The following is a 26,203-nucleotide window of genomic DNA, read 5'->3' as shown; positions in this document are numbered from 1 at the left end:
AAACGAGACAATCAAATTTTGGCATTTATCGATGGACCTGGACCATTATACAGAAATCTGACCTCTAGAAATGACTTGCAAAACCGCAAGTCATATCAGAGGAGGAACCATGTCATCATCAGGACACCATATCACCATACACTGGACCACTTGTAAGCAGAAAAGTTCCCATATATATTCACCACTTCCACAACCTCCTTCGACTCCTACTTTTTTAAACTGTCCTGATATTTATCCCCAAAATGTAGTGCTGCAGTAATCACACTGATAATGAACACTTCCTTGATGCCTGAAACACATGCCATTTAGTGGATTTTTTAATACTTTCCCTTCAACATTCTACTCTTTTCACTTTCGATACAATCCGCTGATTTTAATCTCATTTGTTTTAAGTTTATCATGTGCATGTGGCTGCTAGTTTGCATAGATGGCACTGGTCTGATTATAATAGAGGGATAGACATGTAGTCTTTCATGAATCATACACTGATCCGTATCAACTACTGTTTGACCAGGAGTTGGACAAGATGGAACATCTTCTATGTGCATTCAGCCAGATCTATAGCATAACCTTTTCTCATGTGGGTTGTACACACCCTAGTCACAAGTTTTTTGTTTTGTTGTTTTTTTTTCTCAAAACTCATACTTCCAAGCCATGCATGCAGTAAATTTTGCCCATCAATGCTTCTTCAATCTCATGGACTTCTGCTTGCTTGAGTAAATTCTTGAATGGTCCAGGACTTTTGTTCATGGTGGCACACACTGGAAGACTGCATCCCTTACAACTGATACACATACTGCATTTCTTCCCCCTTTTGTCCATTAAATTGTGAGCTTGATACACTGTATAAGCTGTTATTTTCGTGACGGTTTTATTTTCACAAATTTCGTGATTCACTGTTTGACCATGAATTAATAACAACACATGAAAATCTTGCCATGTGCTAGGGTAATAGTGCACTTATGATCGCCTCTGTGTCAATTCGTGAAAACAACATCTCCCAAAAATCACCCAACCTCTTCATTCGCAAAAATATCTGCACGTAAAACTAACAGCTTGTACAGTAATTATGAAGTGTTCCAGGGAAACCTCCTTTTAAGGGAATTAAAGCAGATGTGAACAGGGTCGGCCTTTTGAGGTTTGATGGAATAGACCCCAATAACACAAGCACCAAACACCAGTTACGGGAGTCAACAGAATGATAAACAGATACAAGTCTACACTGGTCTGCTCAAGGAAGGTCTATTGTACATGCAATTTTACAACACGAGGAAAAAAATTTAAAAATCACAAAATTGGATGAGGAATGATTGCGTGTAGTTGGTTTAGAGACATCCTATAAATTTCCAAAGAGGTCAAAGAGGTCAGCAACTCCTTCACTGTCATCCAGGTTAAAGTAGTAATCCTGGTCGTTAGGTGCTGGCGACAATCGCAGAAAGTCTGTGTGAGGGGAGACAAAATGCACACATTTATAAATCATTCACACTCCGACCTAACTACAGTTAAACTCGCCTAAGTCGACATCGCATATGTCGAATAATCGCGTAAGTCGATGATTTTAAAAAGTCCCGATTTTTCCCCATTGACTTACGTGTATTAATTCACTCACAAGTCGAATTTTGTAAGTCGAATACTCGCCTAAGTCGATGAAATTCCAAGAACACTTTCACGGAAAAACCATTGAATTCACTGTGCCTAAGTCGAATAAGATTTTATTGTGTAATAAATCACAGTCAAAATCACGAGACGCCAGTTTTTGTTTACATACAGTATATACCAAAAGAAACTTTGCGTTGATAAACATTAACGTTTCATTAACGCAAGCGGTTTCACCTGAATCGTTAGTAACGCAAAATAACGATCGGGAAAATGAACGTTTGTAGTAACGATGAGTAACGATCCCTAGCGCAAATTAACGATGTTTCGTTAACATTAACGAAAGGTAACGCAAGAACTCACGCCAGATTTTGGTTTTGTAACGAGACCTGGTGAAAGGACGACGTAATAACCCCGGCCGAGTGTAGGGATCTATGCCTTATATTTATCGGAGTCTTTTCGCAAATCGAATCACGATTTCGCGAATGGTTAATTTGCGACCGGGATCACCAAAACGCACGCCGGGCCACCAAAAAGGCCGGATGTTTGCCTTCAGTTTTGGAAATGAACAGCGGTAACAATCGGCTCCATAAGATGCTAGAATAAACGTCATATGTTTGCTTTTAATTTTGGAAATGAATAACGGTAATATTCGACTCCGTGTAATACTAAAATAAAATAATGTCGGATGTTTGCTTATACTTTTGGAAATGAATAATGGTAAGATTCAGTTCCGTACGGTGCTGAAATTAATGTCAGATATTTGATTTTGCGTTCGGAAATGAATAAGGATAAAAGAAGGCTCCGGAAGATGCTGAAATGAATGTCGAATGTTTGCTTTGACGTTCGGATATGAATAATAATGATATTCAACTCCATACGATGATAAAATAAATGCCGGATTTTTACTTTTACGTTCTAAAGTAAATAATAACATTCAGCTCCGGAAGATGCTAAAGTAAATGTCGAATCGAATTATCCCTATGACGTTCGGAAATGAATAACAATAATGATCAACTTCGAACGACGATGAGATAAATGTCGGATGTTTGCTTTTACTTTCGAAAGCAAATAGCATTTACATTCGGCTCCAGAAGATGCTAAATAAATGTCAGATGATTGTTTTTACGTTCGCAAGTGAATAGCAGTAATATTTTTCTCCATACCATGCTAAATAACTGGGATGTTTGCTTTTAAATTTCGAAATGAATAACAGTAACATTTAGCTGCGTTTGATGGTAAAGTTAATGTTTGATATTTGCTTTGACGTTCGGAAGTGAATAACAATAGTATTCAACTCCGCCCGATGACAAAATAAATGTCTGATGTTTGCTTTTATGTTCGAAAGTAAATAGCAATAACATTCAGCTCCGGAAGATGCTAAAATAAATGTTGAATGTTTGCTTTGGCGTTCGGAAATGAATAACAATAGTATTCACCTCAGTACGATGATGAAATAAATGCCGCATGTTCGCTTTTACGTTCGAAAGTAAATAGCAATAACATTCAGCTCCGGAAGATGCTAAAATATAAATGTCCAATGAACCCTTTGACGTTCGGAAATGAATAAAAATAATATTCAACTCCGTACGATGATAAAATAAATGCCGAATGTTCGTCTTTACGTTCGAAAGTAAATAGCATGTAACATTCGGCTCCGGAGGATGCCAAAATAAATGTTAGATGATTGCTTTTACGTTGGGAAGTGAATAGCAGTAACATTCTGCTCCATAATCAAGATGCTGAAATAAATATCAGACATTTGCTATTTCGCGAAATGAATAACAATAACATTCAGCTGCGTTTGATGGTAAAGTAAATGTCGGATGTCTGCCTTGACGTTCGAATAGAATAACAATATAACATTCGGCTCCATACGATGCTGAAATAATTGTCAGATGATTCATTTCACTTTCGGAAGTGGACAGCAGTAACATTCGGCTCCTTAAGATCATAAAATAAATGTCGGGTGTTTGCTTTTGAATTTGGAGATCGAATAACGGTAATATTTTGCTCCGTACGATGCTAAAATAAGTAACAGATTGTTTCTTTTGTATTTGGAAATGATTAACGGTATCAATCGGCTCAGCTAGATGATAAGATAAAAAGCGGATGTTTTCTTTCACGTTAGGAAATAAATAAGGATGATATTCAGCTCCGTAAGATCCTAGAATGAATGTCGATTGCTTGTTTTTACATTTTGATAATGATTAACGGCAACATTCGGCTCCGGAAGGTGTTCATACTTGTAAATGGTGTATGGATGATTGCTTTTACAATCAGAAATAAATAACGGTAACTTTCGGCTCTTTACGATGCAAAACCAAATGTCGGATGTTTAATGTCTGCAAATGCTCCCACTTTCTCATTTCAAACGTAAATTTTGACCACCTAAATAGGCATCAACTTTTATAATAATCTATAAGCCTATTTGCTAAATCTTAGAACTCAGAATAACGGAGTAAGATGATTAAATTTCCTATTTATTTATCTTAGACGTGGGTACCGTCCTGTTTCACTTCAGTAATATTTAATATTTATTTTTCTATGTTTAGTAGGACCGATTTAGTTTTGCTCGTTTGTTTTTTTCGGGCCACCAAAAAATGAAAATCAATCATGTTATAAAAGTAAAAGTTAGTGTGGAGCCGTGGCCTGCATCAATGTGGATACAGTTTCTTGCTGAAGGGCAAATATCGGGCACACCGCTCCAGCTCTCGGCTCCAGAGTAGACAACTTACATGTACAGTACGTGTGGTGTAACTCTAAGTCGATTTTTTTTCGACTTACGCACAAGTCGAAAATCGCTTAAGTCGATGTGTTTTGCTCAGTCCCGAGAAGATCGACTTATGCGAGTTTAACTGTATCTACTTGAGACAGACCGCACAAAATAGTTATACTGGTATTGAACAGAAGAAGAGAGACATAGTAGAGATGAATTAAAGTGACCTTCATGACAGATTCTATACAGTGCACTCCCGTTACAATGAACACGGTTATAATGAAGTAAAACTTCTGGTCCCAAAATTATCGCCATTAAAGTGTATGGTACAAAATTCGATTATAACGAACACGGTTATAGCGAAACTTTTGTTATAACAAAGTCTTTTCCGAGCACCACTGACAAAGAAAAACAAAAGAAATATGCTCTGTTATAATGAAATGAGGATCGCTTTCGATAATACATAGCAGAACAAGCATTTATATCGTCTCTGCATGGGCGAACGCGTCACATCACTGTGTGTTCGCTTGGTGTGTCACGCAGTTTCCGAGGGGAACTTGCGTTATTGTAATACAATAATCTGAAATTGAAAAACTATTTGTTTTATTGTTCACATAGCTTTCCAGTGTATGACGAGTATTCAACAAACAGAATATGATATATGCGTGGCTTCCTTGTTTTCGTTCTATATTGTATTTGTTCGGTTATAACGAAATTTTGTTACAACGAAAGAAAACTGCCGGTCCCGAGCATTTCATTATAATGGGAGTGCATTGTATATGGCTTCCATTCCATCCCCAGCATATTGCATTGGTGGTGGATAAGACAGTGGCAGGTCCAGAGGGGGCGCACCAAGTGTGCACCCCCTCTTTATTTTTATTTTTTTAAACAAAAGAAATAAAAATAAGAATATGGGGGGGGGGGGGGGCAGCATGTGCACCCCTTTAATGTTGTAAAGGTGCCTCCCCTTTACAGAATTCTTGGATCCGCCCCTGTAAGAGAAGTGCACCAGACTAGGAAATACGCTTGTAGAACTCTGTTTACATTGCAGTGGCTCAATGACAGAAATTGTCTAAAACTGCTGACAAGAGCTGTGTCATGATGTTCACATTAACAAAAAAACACTCCAGCATAAAAAAAAGTTTCAAGTTCTATGCTGTAACTAAAAAAGAGATTTATGAACAAATTTCATCATGCAAAGAAACTGTTTACTAAGTGGTTTACTGTAAAACTGCTGCCTATGAGAATGCATATTTATTACAAAATCCAGTCACTTACATTTTTTTTTTTTTTTGCAGCATTAGCATTTATTTCTAAGACCTATGTTTTTCTAAAACTTCACATATAGAACATCAGATACCCTGGAAGCATGTAGACCCATGCATCTACGGAGGTCTTAAAAAAAAAAAAAAATTATTATTAGACGGGAAACATTGTGAAGCAGTGCCTTTAAAGCAGGACACTCACGATCTGTATCGAGGTCATCAATGAATGTACCCTCCTTGCATGGATTAAACAGCATGTCTGGATGCAAGTCTTTTAGGCTCTCTGAGGAAGAGAAGGAAGACACAGGGAGAAAAAAAAGTTAAATAAGTGACATGCATTAAGCTTTGAGAAGCCCCACAACATGTTCCGTAATCACAGCAAATGTACAAAATTAAACGTAATTAAAGTAATTATCATTACTTTCTTTTCTATTCCTCATGACTGCCCACAGAAACAAATACACATTCATATGATTAGAGCATGGAATTTCAGCTATCAGATATGTTACACAGATTTGATATACCCAGGGTGCAAGCATCTTTAGTACGTCAAGGTTAAAGATTAAGATAAAACTATTTACTAACATGCAAACACATTCAAGGTACAAATTTCATTGAGGGGCTTTTAAACCATTTAACTGACATGAAATCACACTGTGTCTACAGCACCTTTCAGAGCACAGGCACATGGGTTAAAAATGGCTACGAGATTTTCCATTTTCATTTTCCTTCTTGTCTCAAGAGGAAATAGAACACTGCCTGCAGATATTTGAGAACTCAACACACATGTAAGACTAAGCAGCTTTGGATTGTGTGTGTGTGTGTGTGTGTGTGTGTGTGTGTGTGTGTGTGTGTGTGTGTTTTGAGAGACAGAGAAAGACAGACAGATGGTCAGACTGAGGAAAAAGTGACAGAAGACAGAGCTAGGCAGTTATTCACAGCTGCTGACATTTACAAAAACAAACACACACACACAAAAAAAAAACATCATGGGGATCTTTTTGGTGAAAACAGAGAATGTGAGAGCATAGCAGCTGTAACAGAGAAAACCTGCACAATTTCCCATTCTGTTTTCTCATGGAGTGTCCTTTGGCTGAATTATCATTAAAATAATAAGACAAAAATACTTGGGATGATATAAGTTGAAAAAATATTATCGTTTGTGAAATCATTAACAAGTAAATATCACTGAAACTCTCACAGTACTCAGAATTTGTGATATAGTTTTCACTTTTACATTAGATCATGTCACATACAGGAAATGTGGAGATTATGTAAATCTATCTGCCACATTCATGATGTAACACTCTTGAAAGAGAATGCAAGGTAAAGAGGCATTGAATATAGAAAGAAAACTAGTCAACTCCGCAACATGATGTTACATCCCTTTAATGCGTTGATGCTAATACTGCAAATCTAATACCAACTCTCTTGTGATATGGGGGCTTGATTTTTTTTTCCCCACACGAAAAATAGCATTATTCCTAAAGAACTACTAATGGTAATTATTTCGAAAGATATCACCATCATACTACACACACACACACACACACACACACACACACACACACAATCTGAGTAGAATCATAGGAAGGTGCTGCAAGGTATACATACACCAGGCATATACACATATTTGCCTGTGACAATTTTCTTATGCTTTGAGCAATGGGTCTCAGTCAGACCGCAACACCCTGAAAAGCCTTCTCATTTATCGTACGCGTATGCATGGACCTTGCGGACATGAATACGTAATGAGCTGGAAGACCATATTTTTAGAGTCGCTGTAATTCTAAACGACATTACCAATCTTCCTGATTAATACATCGATAAAAAGCTGAAAAGTTGTACTTTGATGACATCCGACTACTTGAAAGGTTGTGACATATAAAATATACTGAACAAGGAAATTATAAAACATTAAATTTGCATATTTTTCATTTTTCTTAGGGGGTACATTAGAACAATGAAATAAACGTGGACCAAAATCGAAGAGGTATGAAATGAAAGAGGAAATATCATACTATGGAAATATGATGACTTCATGTGGACTCATTATTGGAACGGGTCAGGTGATCGATTAAATCATTGCGTTGTACAGTTAATTTTGGACGAGATTTCAGTTTGCCGAGAATACGCGTTTCTGATTGGTTAATTCCCTCTGAGTGGAGAGTTGAAACAGTTGGTCAGCGCGGAAGGACAGTAAACGTGTGCTGTACATACAGTAATACTCTGTGTGTAGATAAAAGTGTAGGACCCTATGAGTGTGTGTGCGCGCGCGCACGATGTATGTATACGCGCTCGGGCTAAGATCTCCACGTCAACAACAAGAACAACACTCCACTCTGATCGACAGCTCAACTTTGGCTTGGACTTTGTTTACTCAGCTAGCAGTAACTGTTGCATTAATGAATGGCTCATTATTAATCAGTAATAAAAGATCTAAAACTTATTGTGCACACATAGTTCTTTGGGGATCTCTATTGTGAATTACAATGATTATTCCATCTAATTCCACTGTATACATCGCTGAGTAATTTAACTAATGATACCCTGAGAGCACATGATCATGCATTTATCTGAAATTGCCACTCCACGATTTTCACTCGACGAGACTTTCAATTCTTATAGTTTTCTAAGCGAGGGACCAATTCAGTTCTTACTGTGCTATTATAACAAGAATCTCTAGAACGCTGGATATCAGTAATGAGTTGATTCAACTTTGGAACGGGTCGGGTGATCAATAAATAGAAAGCCTTGTCATAATTATGTTCTATGATCGTTTTAAAAAATGTCAGTAGGATGCGGAATTAGAATAACGGTATCATAAGTTCATTTCACATGATATAAGCATCAAAAGGTCTGATTAATATCAAATATTCACAAATCATGTCAATTAGTCACCGAGAGTAGATCTTCATGTCGTCAATAAATGAATCTCGTAGACCATGCACTTTGTCTCTGAATTATCTCGCAAAATCTCGGGTGTTGAGAAGGACATGCGCAAAAACCTGCGCGTACGATAAATTTTTTATTTCAGCTCATTAACAGCAGCGTTGCGGTCTGACTGGTCTGAATGAGACAATATTGAAGAGTAGTTGTTCAACTTAACAACACTAAAAGAGTTTCATGACTTCGTCACAAGAGCAAAATTGTTGCTGACAGTTTGCTCTCTCAAATGTGAGGAAAGTTCCGCTCCATTCTATTTTTGCTACCACTTTTGGTACCCACACAAATGTTATCGACTTCCAAGTCAGCAGGGCTCAAAAGTGCCATTACCTGGACTGGCTCCATTTAAGCTGTCGTCGACCTCCTCCTTGATCTTGATTTCGACATCGGTGACCATGGGCTCCGATGCTGCACTGATGGATACCGGGATGGGATCGACCGGCGGCTGCTGGGTGACCAACCCTGCTGGTTGAGGCTGTGGCACCGCTGTGACAACGTTCCCTGCTGAACAGACAGGGGAAATTGGGCTCGAGATTGACAGCACATGGTGGGAACTTACAACGCCACTAGACTCCCATGCTAACTAATGATGAAAAGTATTCCACTCTAACAGACCCCTCTCCTCTCTTTCCTGCCCTTATGTTTTGTATGTTCGCACCACCTGCAGTCTGAAGTTTCGGAATTTCTTTTGTGCAGTGTACATGTTCTTTAACCTGCCTTAGACGTGATACTATCAACAGTAGCAAGCCACATTTTTTTTTAACAAAATGGCTTAATTTTAAATTTTGTGGCACTCTTTGAATCGTCAGCATAAATGTTCACTTTAATATTCCTTATCAAATTAACAAAGAAATGCTCCTAATCTCTGCAATAATGATTTCGAAATACAGTATTCATCGCATAATCGGGCATCTGATAATCGGGAACCTCGCTTAAATGACATACGCTTCCCAGAAACATTACCAATGCATGTTATTTTCACTGGATAATCGGGCGGGGACCTCTGATAAACGGGACAATTTTTCCTCAAGCGATCTTTGATTTTGTTGATATTTTACACAAAAAATCTACCAAAATACCACCACAATATTTCAAAGATTCCCTATCAGTTGTCGTTTACATCGAACTTACAAAGCAAGCTTCGGACTGGTGTGTTTTGACCTCCGTCCATCCAGTACACGTACATGCATAGCCACGAAAGCGCCGTGTATAAGTATCCATGCAATTGCGAAACACATACTTTCGCGAACATTCTTCTCCTCTACATATAAGCAAAGCCATGTGCAGGGCGAGCTAGAGGGTCGCGCCGAGGGGTAGCGTGGTTGTGTAATTCATGTACATGTACAGTACGTCAGTATACATGTGTGTGTGTGTGTGTGTGTGTGTGTGTGTGTGTGTGTGTGTGCACTACATGTACATGTCGTATGCCGTTAGTGTATGGTGAGTGCTCATCGCGAAATCGGGCACCCCGCTTAAAGGGGCCGTGTTTGCTACTCCCAACCTGTCCCGATTATGCGATGAATACTGTAATATCTTCCAAATTCCAGTTGAATTTAGAGAATGGCCACAAGGTTCTTGAACAAAAGAATGCATTTCTGTCATTAAGATTTCAAATTCCCTTTTCCTTTTCCTCTTATGCTTCTGAATTGCCAAAAGATGTGTGATACATGAACTTGTTTTCCAATGTTTGTATCTTATCACAATACCTGCATTGTATTTTCTGTTGCCTAATACTCTCAATAATATCATAAATTCTAAAAGCTAAATGATTAACATTACTAAATATGGTTTCTGATATTACGTCAACAAGGAATTTCAAATGTGCACCACTGTTTTTTGAAAATGTGAACTGAATCCTTGCATGATGAATTATAGTGCATGGCAAAGGCAAAATGTATCAGAATCAGAAACTATCTAGTAAGCACCTCTTGGGCTGGACAAATGATTTTCTGAACACCACAGGCTTTGGCAAGAAACGCACAGAAAAAGAAAGAGATTGAAGCAGAAGGGAAGGATGGGAGAGGCTTCCATATTATTACCTGATGACTCTGAAGCAACTAGTCTACTCCCTCTTGTAGCCCTCTGGGCAGGAGGGGGCGGCTGGAGGGCATGGGGTGGTACCGGCACCACCACAGGGCTATTGCTGGACTCGTCTTTGTTGACTAGGAGGACATAGATGGGACCGTTGAAGCTTTTCAGGTGCACCATGTACCTCTTCTGATTGTCTAGACCCTGCAAAGACAACAGACTCTATGGTAAATTTCCTAGCTGTACTTCAACAGATTTGTATTTTAAACTCAAAATTTGCTGCCTTCCTGACAGTAGGAGTCCTTTACTTCCCTATCATCAGCTTCTGCAGTGCCTAACAAGGATTGTTTGTTGACAGTTTGCACTCAGTGGGTAATTTCTTCCTCTTTTTTTTTAAAGGAAATGTGTTCTCTGGAAAAATCATGCAAGCAAAATTCTGTACGACATATCTGGCTTCTTGTGCATCTAAGTTTATATGACTGTATGTAAGACTGCATTTCATCCAATGTTTGGTTGAAAATGGGACTGATACGTACAGGAAACCAAATGGCTAGTAGTAGTATCAATGACATAAAACTCATTCAGTATACAAAAAAACAACAACAACAAAACAAAACACAGTCAACATCTGGTCTTGAATGTAAATGAGCAAAGAAAGTGTTTTCTGGTGTTTTTTTTTTATTTTTTAGTGCGTATATCTTCACTCATAATATTTCTGGTCATTTCCTAGTTTCTGTATTAGTATGAATTTATGAGATATAGTCTTGTAATTTTCACACCTCATTGATCACACAAAACACAGAGAAATCCAAATTTAAGCATTGTATCTGGTTGTCATAAAGTAAACATTTGTGCACTGAAAAACTGACAAATTAAACACAAAGAGAGAAAAAAAAATGAAGCGACCTATGTTACACCACTGGGATAGCCGTGAAGGGTGTTGAGGTATTTTTCTCAGCAAGTTAGTGATGCATTCAATGCACTTATAGTTCCTCGATGTGAAATCTTTGTGACCAGTTTCATTCTACACATCACAATGGTTGCACAACACCTTATTGCTATGCCATTCCTTACCCTTTCTGGAACGGGTACTTGAAGCTGTGTTCCTGAAGGTGCTTGTACTGCTAGTAATGTGTCTCCCTTGAAACATCGGCACAAATCATCGTGCGTTACATAAGCTAATGTTCACTGCAGTTAAAGATCATCACAGTGAGAATTTTACACAGGTTTCTTTGATGTCTGCATAAATCATCAATATAGAATGCCTTGAATGCTCTTGACTAACCCATCTACAGAGCAAATCACAGCCCACGGTGAGGGGGCCATTGATTACTTTGGATAAAGGTTGACAATTGGTGGATTAAAATTAGGTGGCAATGTGATGTAAACAGGGAAAATGGCAAGTACTTTTTGTTCACAATGACCAATTAAAAGACATGTGAGTGTGCAAGTCCAGTTTATTTTTAATCATTTTGACAACGTAATATTGCTACTTCATCCCCTAACAAGTTGCAAAATAATGCAAAAATTGTATGATATCCTATGACTTCTAACAAAATCATTGGCCAGAATTAGTAACAAGTATTTTAAATCAATACATGTTATTTAAATATAATCAATGGACATAATTCAACAAGCGTGAAATAGGCATACCTGTCACATGTGTCAACACACTTTCATTACTGGACATCTATTGGCATTTACACAATCGGTCATATACATTTACTCAGACCAAATTTGCATAATCTATGCCTAAATCTGATAAATTCCATCCATTACCAGTACAACCAGTGGTATGTCCAATTTTCTTACAGATGGTGCTGTGATATGACTTTGTTGGCAGTGACATGCTGTGAAAGCAAGTTGTTGACATCAGCAATGAGCTAGAGTCGTTGTGTATGGATCACATGCTTTATACTTCAGAGGTGTGGCATATTCCAGTTTATGTATCAATTGCCAAGAGATCTGAAGAGCACTGTAATATTCTTGTTGACATCGGTTGTCTATCAATTGAGCGAAATGAATGCTTTTTGTCTTGAAATCTTTCATTCCCTTGTAGACCAGTAACGGTCTGATTGCAAAAACAATCAGCCTGCTACATTGCAATAATGAAAGAAGAATCCATCTGTTGCAAAATTAGAATCACTATGCACAGAACACATGGAATATTTTCTGCATTCATTCCTATCTAAACTGAGACTGAAACAGCAACAACAACAAACAAACTCTTAAATCATTTGCTTTCTTCCCCTTTTCAACTGCTTCTGGAGAGCAATCACATCTGGACCTTGCAAAACTGGCGAAAAGGATATCTGTGATTTTCGACATCGTCGGTCACGTTGCGAATACTCTGCTGGACCCTGGACCTCTGTTGGTCCAGCTCCTTCTCCTCCTCGTCCAGCTGGTCAAGCTCATGTTTCAGTTCATCCACTCGGTCTGATGCCTCCTTGGTGTTACTGCCCGGTCCACCTCCCCTGCAAGAGAAAAGAGAGCAGAGACAGGATTTTAAGGATGTGTCCCACTGCTGCAATACAGCAGGCTGATCTACTAGGGTGTTACAATCAAAGATATTCTTCTCACGACCAGTAGAGTGTGAACTAAACAATAATAATCTGTGATTACAAGGAGCCGCACATGTTACCCACTTAGTAATGGCGGACTTTACTCTCATGTAACATTTTTACAAGGTGTATCGAACTTTTACGCAAGTATGTACTCCTTGATTTGGCTTCTTCTTGGTTGCTTGTATGTTAGTGTGTTAGTATGAGGGGTAACCCTATCACCTCGCATCTCTCTGTGTAATCAAAGAGCAGTTATACAGAGTGTATAACAAGCAAGCACACTAGTACCTACCTATTATTAATAAGCTCTTTGGTCAAAAACTATAGAGTTTTCCCTTTACTGAGTGCCTAGTAACAAGCCAGTCTATTCACCTTTTCCTATTGAAAACACAAGTACTCTTAGTCTTAATCCAGTTTGCATGCATTCACTGTTGCTACACAGCAGAAACCTCGGGGAACCTCTCTGGTTGTAGCGAAGCTGTTTTCTTTCATGTTTCTTTCCTTAGGATGGAGGTATACATCACAGCTATCACTGCTACCAGTCACTATCAGCAGATGCTACCTGTTTCAGAAACTTGAATGAACAATTCTTTGCTTCAAAGCTTTGTGCTCTGATACATAAGCTGCAATTACTCCTTGCCTGTCCACCATCAGTCAAATAGTCATGCACTATTTTACGACTGTGCTGAAGGAAATGCAGAACAAAACTGGTGAGATCTCACAAATGTTTTGCATTACAGTTTATTCATCAGGATGCATGTAATAAAGAGGATCTACTCTGCACACAAAATGTTAGAGTATTACTAAAAATATGCTACACGAGAGTGGATAACTGAACAACTTCTGAAAAAAGTTAGAATGGGAAATTTTCATCGAATGATGAACCATACGGGTCATTTCATACATTATTTATATCTAGTGTAAAATTTTCAAATTGCTTCCTGGAGAGGACCAAAATTCTGATTTACTTTGTAGTGTTTGAAAAAAACAAAACAAAAACAAAAAACAAAACTTATCTCCTCTGACTTTGTTGTTGTTTTGTTTCTTTCTTATTTTTTTGTAAGCACATATGTTTGAATTCTTTTGTCTTGCAAAGTAACATGTCCTGGATATATCTTTATCCCGGCATTGATTACAGCATGTGGGGCTAATAGATCTTACAGCAATTGGCTAATATATATTAGAATTATATAGAAGATCATCAAACTATCAAAACATGACTAACTTTTACAGTGGCTGCAGTTGTATCTTCTGAGTTCTCCAAGGTACACTGTACATAGAATATACAACAAGCATGACTTCTGAAAAAGTGGCATACTTACTTCCATTGAATACTATTTTTAGATTTCTTCTCTATCAGTCCGATGCCTTCAAGCACATTTGTGATGTCATATATCCTTCGTTTTTGTCTCACTGCTAATTGGTCTGCTGCCTGCAAAAGACAAACATATTAACTAGATTAGCAAAAAAGAGTTGAAATTGCATGAAATATACAGAGTAACATTTTTCATTTCCTAATCTCTTATAAGGTTCTGTATCCTGGGCCCTGTTGCATAAAAAGATGAAATCAAACATAAGTCAGAAAATCAAACATTTGCAATTCACACATCAGCCATTCACATTGAGTATTTCAGAGATTTATGTTTGATCTTACCTCTTATGCAAAGGGCCCTGGGTTACAAAAAAAAAAAAAAAAATTGTGAAAGTAAGTTTTAGTGCTTTATGCAAGATTTGTTGGTATGTATTAGTAATCATAACACAACAATAAATGAATGCTAAAACATCTAATAAATCCTGCAATTTAATAATTTTTTTCCTCTCTCTTTCTCTAATCACAGTACCAAACAGCAGGCCTCGAATTAACCGACGGCCACCGACGGCCATGGCCGTCGGTGCCCCTCTCGTTGGCCGCTATTCCCTTTTTTCCTTGATCAAAGTTACGGCCAAAAAAAAATGTGCCCTTTTTCTTGTGGCTGTGGTTCCCTTTTAGAATGAAAGTTATTATTTATGACGTATAATATGCCCTTTCTCAAAGTCTACACTTTAATAAGCTTGAACAACTTTCCTGATCTCAAATATCACACCTTAAGTTCACTCGCGTCCCAATATATCTGATTCAAACTCAAAGTATCTTTCCGAGATACGAGACGACGTGTAGAAGTCTACGTACAAAAGCATGTACATGTACGCCCGACCGGCTTTTACCGTCTTGACTGCCTCCGCAGCGCAGCGGCCATAGAGTTACTAGCTAGGCAGCGGCGAGCCGGAGCAAGTGGTCACAAGCCATGCTAAAAAATGCCAGGCCTGTCGGACGGCTGCGAGCATTGCCATCTCTCTCGCTCTGCATTCATGCCCGCATGCTCGAAGCAAAATAGCGCCGGAAGTGCTCCAAAGCGAGCGCGGCGTACGCGTTGAGAACGTACTGTATTACAGAACCTACATCGTATTGCGTATGGCCTACTGCCTAACGTCGTCTGCTGCGGAGAGATCTTATGCGTGCGTACGCTGCTGGAGTGTAGCAGCACGGTCGACAGCATACAGCTCTATGGGGCATTCACATCACGTATAAACACCCAACATGCCCTTTCCAATGTGGCCTTGGTGCCCCTCTGACTGACCTAAGTGCCCTGGCCTCTTGGAAAAAGTGCCCTTTTCTAAATGGCCTTGCCCCTCCAAAATCCTATTTCGAGGCCTGCAACTAAAATTTGGCTGCCATGATAGCAGTGTTAACTAATTGTGCACCTTGAGAAAATGAGGTGGTGCTGAACAACACTGCAACCTGGGTGTTCATGAAAGTACCCGAGGTTAGGGCATGCCAAATCATTCTCCCCTTGCCTCTCCTTTCACAATAGGCACGTTTACATATCACAAAATAGTGGGACAACGATCGTGATCCATGTCTCCCGATTTTTTGCAAGCATTCACATTGATAGAAATATCCTGCTAATTGGCGTACACAGTACACTTTCACTGCATGCAGTTCTCTTTGTGATTCGTTCTTGCATGTCTCAGTGGTGTGGTGCACATGCTGTTGTGATGTGTGTTTTGAATGATGGGATATAAAATCTCAAGATTTGGTCCAGTGTTCACACGGTCACTGTGAGGCAAATTATGAAGATAATTCAGAAATAAGCACACAATTTTGTGGGATTTGTATCGTGATGCTCATCACGACGATTCGTGGGATTTTTGTGTCCACACGGGCAAAAATCTCGAGATTTCAATCTCCATCTCACAAATCACAAATCACAACCTCACAATAACAGGAGTATCCATAAATCTATTTCCTGCTCAAAATGCTGTATACTGTAATGTGTTAAATACTACATTCAATGTCAACAGACTCTGACATGGAACATTCTTCCAGATATAATGTTGGAATGAGGGCAATTTTTCAGTTGCTAAAGGTTAATGCAAAATTTTGTGTGGTTCTAAAACAAGGTGTAATGATGGCAGACTGGAATGCTTTTATCTAACAGGCATTTTACAGTGAACTGGGCACTTTATATTTGTAGCAGTATACCAGATCTATCTCTCAGAGTGAGCCACAGAATCTCACGTTAAGCACAACTCAAGGGCACTTGCTTATTGGGACATACATGCCTGCTTGCCTGGCTAGACAGATATCTGTTGAAGTGCCTTGGTATATGGCATGCGGTACTTTTCTACATGACAGTCGTGGAGTGTGTTATGACAAGAGAGATCACATGTCAAACAAACACTCCCCAAAGCCTCGCAACACAGAGCTCCAGTACAAAGTTCTAAATATTTTCTGTGGTTTTTTTTTTTTCCCCCAACTGATTAAATGACATTCTCATGCATTCTTACAATCCAGTATTAAGAATTGCAATGTGCATATCACAATGCAGGATTTCATGACCAAGAGGTTTTATGCAAGAGGCTGTATGAAATGAAATGACAAGAATTACTGTATAAGCTGTTAAGAATGTTCAAAACATGAATCCCCACCTCAACCAGTACTGTACAGTCCCTTTAAATGCTTATTGCAGCTTATGTAATAAGCATAATTGTGAAAAAGGAATGGCAAAAGATGAAAATGTTTATATCATTGTTATTAATTAATGTTAAAGCTCAAAGAAAGACCAAAATAACCACCTCAGCTATATTCTGTGCTAGTTTTTCCAGTATCTAGTATCTGGTCCCTATCCATCAAAAAGACATTTCCAGTTATATCATTCTGAGGAAAGGCCTTCATTCATTTCCTGCCTGTAAAATAAACCAGCTTATGAGAAGAATCTAATATTCACAGCTGCAAAAGGGAGACACAAATTGTAACTTCTTCTTGTCAGTGGAACTATAACAAATCATAAGATATTTTGACATTCAACAACAGACCTAAATAATGGATAACAGGGATAAAATTTCTGAATTGCTCTGGGTAAGTCACATGTATTATAATGGCTTGAAATGACAATACATGCACTGTAAACATAGATATTTGCACTGTACACAATTATTTTTTAGTTTCAGAATAATAAATCTGAACATATGCTCAGTCCATTTCAACAAACTTTGCTCATCATTGTGATATCTCATTCCCATATAAATGCATGCTCTTATCATTATGCCAGCTCAGAAGACTGGGGATTTTTTGATTATTTTCTCATCACAAAAAACAGCACAAGCTGGAACTTTTGCAGGCTGACATTTTTCGTGATTGGCTACTTGTTGAGACACTTCTGTATGTCATTAGTTTCGCACTTGCAAGGGTTTAATAATTGTTATTTCACCATTCACAAAATAAATAAGAGTGAGTAACAAGTGACAATACTACAAACTGTAGTACTTACTATTTTTACTTGGTGATTCCCTGTGTATAAACAAATACGGTGTTCTGCATTCATTGTACTGCGTACAAAGTACTAGCACCTTGTTATGCCCCATGGGCCCAGATACAGGTATCAACACTAGGTAAATAATGGCCCTTGCAGCCTGCTAGACTTACAGGATCAGGAGTTACTGTAAAATGAGGAATGTTCGTGTGCATTTTAATTTCGTGAGCGCCAAGATTTGCAAAATTAAATGCATGTGGAAGTTCTTGTCTACACTATACACTGTATGCATTAACGCCACAGTGGCAATTCGCGAAAATTTCATGTCGCGAACATATCATGTTTTACAGTACTGTAAAAACCAGAAACATTCGCAGCATGAAACTTTTGTGAATTGGAGCTGAAGGCCTTTTTTGCAGAATGAAACTTTTGCAAATTGCCACTGGCATGCAGTGCATTGGGTAGACAAACACTTTGTGAATCTTGGCTCAACACAAAATTCACCAAAGTCTGATGTACCAATGAAAATATCTGGTTTAAAAGTAGACCTACTGGCAACATTGTGGATGCGATAAAGCACTGGCACGGTTTGAATTTGTTTGTATGTGTTTTTTTTAAGTTTTGCTCATTATCATAATTGCGCTTTTTTTTTTGGGGGGGGGGTTTAAAAAGTGATTCCATGCTATGCACAAAAATCTCCTTCCATGCGTATACAAGCTCGCTATAAAAATACCACAGGTTGCATGACTTGCGCACTGTCTATGCAGCGGGACGCTTGCACGAAAGGTGCCTCAAGGCTGGTAGATGGCAGAATTCACAAAGAAAGTGAACCTGTAATACCTACAAAGTGATTAGTTTGCTGACAAATTTGAATACCCACCTACTCTATCAGTGTGGGATAGTAATTTGGAATATATGCACAAGATCAGGTTAGCTCTGATTCTCTTTATGAATATTTGTAAAATGATGTCAGACTTCACTTTCAAGGGCTGATTCGTACATGAAGAGGCGAGAGCCGCAGAAAAAAACACCACAAATTTTGAGTCAGATCATCAGGCCGGCAGGTGTGGCAGCCCTGCATTGAGTGAACCCACTGGCACCCATGTTTCAGAGGGTTGCTGCACATCGGTTGATTGAAACTTGATTTTTGTCAAAAAGCGAAAACAGAACTTTTTCTTCTTTTCATTCATGGCGTGTGGACATGTGTGTGTAACAAAAAATCACTGTTTGAACTCGCGAGATGGATGATAAGTGAACAGGGAGCCTCATGAGCCTCTCGCCCAGAGGACCTCATGAGCACCCTGGTAACGCTCATGAGGAGGAGGGATACTTATGAGCCAGAGCCCCCCTCATGAGCAGGTTTCCCGGACTGACATTTGGTTCTGGAAATTTCTGCCAGTCTGAAACTGATTCTGTGACTGGATCTAGTCTATAGACAAAAAGAAAAACTAACAACAAAAACAATAACATAAAGCCAAACCAATCTAACTCAGTATTTAAAACTGAATGATGTGAACATTTGCTGCCTCAACAATGATTTCTGTCACAATGATAATAATAATTCACAATATTTATGATTATTATATGGAGTAAAATACTCCATTTGCGGAAGTTAAAGCGTTCTTCCACACTGTTAACAAATTGGGCATATTATTTTCGACCATTTCATATGACACAGACTAGATTATTGATACGCACTATTGTTATCGCAACAATATGAGCAATGACAAACACAGTGGTCAAGATTGACAAGGGTCAAACCCGGCACCGCGCTCGCCGAAATATGGCGGTAGTAGGTCGGCCTGCGACACTATGTACAATTCCTATACTGTACGAGCTGAAATTTTCGCGTACAGATATTTTCGCGAATTGCTACTTGAAGGACATTTTCACGTGTTGTTAAGTTCGCGGTTACGAGGGTCTAACTGAACTTAGTTAATCGCATGTTGTTATTTTCGCGGTTCGAAGGCGATCCACGAAATTCGCGAAAATAAAACCATCGCGAAAATTTCAGCTCGTACAGTACAATACACGCATGCTCCATGATCTTCTGCTGAACGCCTTCACATGGCTCGCGAACGTTGCATAAGCACCAAGTCCCATTGTGAAAGCACGTGAAAATAGCTGGCGCATGTGCACCCACTGCAAAAAGGGATCGCACTTCTGTCTTCTGTCTTGGTCTTGTTGATGTCGTCTTGTATTTTTCTCATTTTTTTGACGGTAACGGTCAATAGCACAATCAGGGTATGCAATTGTGTAACAGGGCAAAAATGAAAAAACTTGGTGAAAATGCTTTTTTGGTTGTTTGTTGTACCTGGGTATTCAAATTTTCATTTCATGTAAAGAAAGAGTCAAAATTTTGCATTAAACTGCACATAAATTAGCATTTAAATTAGGGGTGTCGAATTACATTGAAATGACTAATATTTTGGAAAAATTCATTTAAAAAAAGGAGAACGTTTTTTTCATCCGATATTGCTGTTAGATATTCCTGATAAATATCCCTTTCATTCACCACCAGCACATAGCCATGACATATCACAAAATATGAATGAATTTCATATTTTCACTTATTGAAATGGATGATCAATTTTGTAGGCATTATTTTGAATTCAAATAAAACCACTTTTACATATTCTATCATATTTCACTTTCGCCAAAGAGTGAAGAGGCGAAACTTTCAGGAATAGGTAACAGACATATAGTGGCCATTATTACAAATTTTTATGAAATTAGGGCTGGTACTTTGGAAGATATTATATTTTTAATCCAAAAATTATCTGTACAGTTTGACCTTGAATGTGCGCACAGTGTTGGGATCAATTCTCATATTTGTAAACACAGATAGAAGAATGAATGTGAGATTTATGATGACTTGAGTTGATATCCAAGCTGTGACACTCAAACAATGACATATTAAGCCCAAATACTATGTATTTGCTTTTGATATCTTTAGAAATTGAACAAGCATTGAAATATGAACACTGAACACTTATCATATGACCTTCATGCAGTATAACATGGGCGTGTATCGCACTTTTTTATGCTCAGCAATTTGTAAAAATATAAAAAAATAAGTTCCTATTGCTCAAATTTGCTCAAATATTCACACAATAGATTTCTACATATGTACAATTCATGGTTAAAAAAACAAGGATATTCAATAAGGGGAAAAGATTCTTTAAAGTAGTCAAATTAGGATATACCTCACTGAAAATACTGAAAAAACGGCTGCACTTATTTTACTCAGCATTTGAAAATGGCTCAAAACTCAAAACTGGCTGAACATTTATTGGCAAACAGCGCACCATATTGTAGTGTGTCTTCAGTACTTTCAGGAAAAGCAGAGAAATAAGCTGTTTCTCCATGTATAGCTGTACAGCATGGGTTAAAAGGTCACAATGTCACAAAAATAAGCCAGCATTACACTCCTACCAGGATGGGACTTCAGACCTTATAACTTTCTCCAGCTGAAAGAACCACAGTTTTTTATTGCATGCAAGCAATGACAGGAAAAAATCCATTAATTTGATACCAAACACATAGGGGTAGACTTAAAATATGGACCTCAAATCTTGATTTTACGTAAGTCGTAAAACGCTTTTTTTGACGCATTACGTGGGTTTTAGGGGACTTTTTGGTAATTAATCTTTAGTAATTAACAGTAAATGAGAAGAAATTAGCTATTGTCTTACCACATGTGATTACTGATGTCTTAGCATGCTGCATGTGAATTTTTAAGTCAGTTGGTGCATTCTTTTAGAAGTTACAATTTTTTAAAGTGAGAAAGTCATGATTGCATACCCTGATTGTGCTTATCACCTAACATCCACTTTAAAAAAAAAAAAAAAATGGAGGCAAATAACGGTTCGTGAAAGTTCTATTTTAGTTACACAAGAACATGTGATGACATAAATGGTATCCCGGGGTACCAAATAAAAATCAGCCATTTTGTTGAAATATTTACTTTTTTAAAAAGGTTGTACCCTGGGTGCCAAAAAGAAGAAATTATTTTGGTGCTGGAGCTAGCGCGCGCTAGCCACTGCACTGCACTGCACTGAAGCACATGCTAGGCAGGTAGCACAGCGTGCCATGCACGCATAGTATAACATGCAGTGGCATGGGAATGACTATGTACATGCACACACAATGCATGCATTTTTCTCTGGCTGTCCTCGAGTGGACGTGAGGTGGCGCTACACAACGCAGTAATCCGGGGTACTACGGTACCCCGGGGTAAGTAAACACGTGATGCATCATGTGTTAAAAAATCCAGAAACATCAGGAAAAAAAAAAAAAAAATCCAGTTTCTTATACCCTGTTGTTCCTTAACTGATATAGAGGTCCTAGGTGCCTTACAACTGAAAATAAATTTTGGATGCGAGATGTCATTTAGGTGAGAAAATTTCACTTTTGTCAGAGATTGTGCTCATTTTATCAGTTTATTTTTGTAGATTGGTAGTAGCGTGCTAGTAAATGTGTGGTATGCATGTATAAAGTGTGTCACTGTGTCAGTTTAGTGGTCAACCTAGCTACACGCAGCCGCTGTAGAGACAGCGGCTGCACCTGTATTCCTTTTGCAGACGTTGTCATTTTTCAGTGTGGTTGTGCGACTCCTTCATGAATATCTTTATTAATCGTGGAAAACTAAAATACAAGGAATTATCGTAATCTATGATAATCATTCAATAATCGGTATGCGATTTTTTGTTTAATTACGTCAAAAACTCACCGAAATCTGTGGCTGAAATCAGGTCTGTAAACGTCCTTATTGCTTCACTGCTCATCTGCGTGTTATTATGAATGGCATTCACTCTCGTATACTACAACGTACAACGTAGGTAGTCGGAGAGGCGCCCTCTAGCTCTCCGACTACCTACGTTGTACGTTGTAGTATACGAGAGTGAATGCCATTCAAATAACACGCAGATGAGGAGTGATGCAATAAGGACGTTTACAGACCTGATTTCAGCCACAGATTTCGGTGAGTTTTTGACGTAATTAAACAAAAAATCGCATACCGATTATTGAATGATTATCATAGATTACGATAATTCCTTGTATTTTCGTTTTCCACGATTAATAAAGATATTCATGAAGGAGTCGCACAATCAAACTGAAAAATGACAACGTCTGCGAAGGAATACAGGTGCAGCCGCGTCGCTTCGCGACAGCGGCTGCGTGTAGTTAGTGGTCAACCCAATATTTTGAACCTGCCATATGAGCAGGCGCTCGGCCGCAAACAGCCACCGTCACTCCCATTACTCGCACAGCGCATTATCACATGAAATGTCTCTAGAATCTAAGCGCGGGGGGGGGGGGGGGGGGGGGGGGAGGAAGAAGAAAGAAGAAGAAGAATATTGAAGATACAGTTTCAGAGATGGTTTACAGGAGTAGATTCTATATTGAGGCTAGCTACACGCAGCCGCTGTAGAGACAGCAGCTGCACCTGTATTCCTTCGCAGACGTCATTTTTCAGTGTGGTTGTGCGACTCCTTCATGAATATCTTTATTAATCGTGGAAAACTAAAATACAAGGAATTATCATAATCTATGATAATCATTCAATAATCGGTATGCGATTTTTTGTTTAATTACGTCAAAAACTCTGAAATCTGTGGCTGAAATCAGGTCTGTAAACGTCCTTATTGCTTCACTCCTCATCTGCGTGTTATTATGAATGGCATTCAATGATAATCATTCAATAATCGGTATGCGATTTTTTGTTTAATTACGTCAAAAACTCCGAAATCTGTGGCTGAAATCAGGTCTGTAAACGTCCTTACTGCTTCACTCCTCATCTGCGTGTTATTATGAATGGCATTCACTCTCGTATACTACAACGTACAACGTAGGTAGTCGGAGAGCTAGAGGGCGCCTCTCCGACTACCTACGTTGTACGTTGTAGTATACGAGAGTGAATGCCATTCAAATAACACGCAGATGAGGAGTGAAGCAATAAGGACGTTTCCGGTTTACAGACCTGATTTCAGCCACAGATTTCGGTGAGTTTTTGACGTAATTAAACAAAAATTCGCATACCGATTATTGAATGATTATCATAGATTACGATAATTCCTTGTATTTTAGTTTTCCATGATTAATAAAGATATTCATGAAGGAGTCGCACAACCACACTGAAAAATGACAACGTCTGCGAAGGAATACAGCCAGGTGCAGCCGCGTCGCTTCGCGACAGCGGCTGCGTGTAGTTATATTGAGGCATACGACTTAGAGGTCTAGTCCCCTATTCAACAATGTTCAATAAACAAATAAGTTTTTAACATGTCTTTTAAGTTTAAATTTGTCTATCATTGAGTCTAGCCTAGCTAGGTTAGAATTATTGAGAGTCTGGACTCTGTCTGGTCTAGACAGTCTGGGCCCTTGTCCTGCTGAGCTGATCTGAGTGACTGATAGAGGGCAGAGTTCAACTCAAGATTTTTATAGACAAATGCAATGCCACAGATCTACGGGGCATAAGAGCCATAACATGCTATTTCTGGCAGTTAAAACCCAAACAGGACTTCACATCATATGCGGGGATGTAAAAAAAAATCAGTTGCACAAAGAGGTAGACCCTCTGGAGACGTAAACATTGATTGGACCAACTCTCAACATTCCGATACACACAAGGCCTAGCTGGAGGAGTGTAAATCGAGACTACCTGTTGTTGGTGTCTATTTAAAATCCGTGATCAATGTACGAACACAGCGATGAATGGTTGATTCAATGGCGAGGCGCACGCAGAGTGCATGCACAATGTCCTGCACAAACGCAGAAGAGCTCACGAGCACACCGCGAACGATGTAGGGCATTTGCCCCATAAACGCACGCGATACCACACGAAAACCGAGCTAAATCGTAGCAAAGGACACCTCTGTTTAAGCTAAAAATTGCTCACTTACTTGTTTAAGATCTAATACCCCGTCTGGTGCTTCTTGAAGGAGCCCAACAAATTTTGTGGTGAGCAAGCCCAGGCTCTTTTCGTGTCTGCTCAGCGGCGTGTCTACAAGAGCAGCCATGCTTTCTCTCTACGGCCGAACCGTTATTCGCCCGTTCGGATCGTCAGTGTGAGTGCCGTTCGTTCGAAGTGTGTTTGATTGTGCATTGGGCATTGCATATCACACACAGTACCGCAGTATCGACCCGACGCATGGGATGCCTGCTGAGCGTGGGACAGTAGATGGCAGCAGAGCAAATTAATTGCGCTTGGCTAGCGTCATGTGTCGTCAGGGTGACGGGGTGACGAGAGGTGACGAGTACACGAATCTCGGCTTACAACATTTCGGGTTTCTCTCACTTTTTACCTACCTGTGCACGAACAGAAGCAATCAAATTGATATATACATGCTTTACGAGTCATCCGAGTTTTCTCTCTCTCAATTTCATGACACTGAAGGCTTGTAAAATCTGAAATCCATCAGATTAAGCCACCTTACAATCACACACACAAGGATGCCATGTCTTCCAAGTAAATTGTGTATTGCTCATGTTACACATAGTAATGTTTTCTGGTTTAAATCAGTCAATACAAAAAAAAAAAAAACTGTTCACTGGTAATTGGCAGTGCTCTTAATTGTTTGCGTATGTGATACTTTAAGGCATAATCTTTTGTGAATTTGTGATCTAGTCTGAAATGAAATTCGACTGCACTGTTTACTGGTAATTGGCAGGGATCTTGATTGTTTGAGTATGTGATACTTTAGGCATGAATTTTTAGTGAACTTGTGATCTTGTTTGAAATGAAATTCGACTGCATGTTCAACTAGGCTTTAGCAAATAATGTAATATTAGCAATACAGAATGGTGAAGGTTTCATAAGATTTTCTTAGTCAAGGAAAGTTATGGGATACAGGTGTATTTAAGTTTTACAAGTTGTCAAAAATCACAGATATTGTAGTCACAAATCATCTGCTCATTAGTTTCCCCTTGAAATTCAGATTTCCACAAAATTGTCTTTTTTTGACATGGAATCAGTGAGAATAAGATGTATCTTTAATTCTTATTATTCCTAATTTTGTAATAAGCTAGCAATTATAGCTTAGAGGAGAAAGGGGTTGCATTAGGAAAATCATCCTCCGAAAATATTTTGAATGTTCCGAGTCTAAACCAACGGGAGGGGTTGTGAGGTAATGAAATTATTGCTTCATCATTTTGCATATACCAGGTATTGTACTGTTCAGTAAAACATATTATGTAAAACTTCAATACCCTATACCTTTCCCATTTAAGGTCTAATCTAAACGAAACTCTCACCATTCAAGTTGTCTGATATTATTGTATTTGATTAAGTCA

General features: G+C 38.7%; 1 protein-coding gene across 1 annotated transcript; it reads right to left on the bottom strand.

Annotated features, from left to right (window-relative positions):
* Nucleotides 1-1,078: 1,078 nt before the first annotated feature.
* Nucleotides 1,079-24,986, bottom strand: LOC140233112 (transcription factor E2F5-like). Its single transcript, XM_072313226.1, has 8 exons — nucleotides 24,814-24,986; nucleotides 14,438-14,547; nucleotides 12,867-13,028; nucleotides 11,629-11,737; nucleotides 10,566-10,758; nucleotides 8,857-9,030; nucleotides 5,783-5,863; nucleotides 1,079-1,440 (listed from the first exon to the last, which is right to left on the bottom strand). The coding sequence occupies exons 1-8, from the start codon at nucleotides 24,928-24,930 to the stop codon at nucleotides 1,337-1,339; spliced, it is 1,050 nt and encodes a 349-aa protein (XP_072169327.1). The 5' UTR covers nucleotides 24,931-24,986; the 3' UTR covers nucleotides 1,079-1,336.
* Between the last annotated feature and the right edge of the window lie 1,217 nt (nucleotides 24,987-26,203).

Source organism: Diadema setosum, chromosome 9, assembly GCF_964275005.1.
Source record: "Diadema setosum chromosome 9, eeDiaSeto1, whole genome shotgun sequence".
NCBI lineage: Eukaryota > Metazoa > Echinodermata > Echinoidea > Diadematoida > Diadematidae > Diadema > Diadema setosum.
The sequence above is the reverse complement of the archived record's forward strand: the minus strand, read 5'-3'. Positions and strand labels throughout refer to the sequence as shown.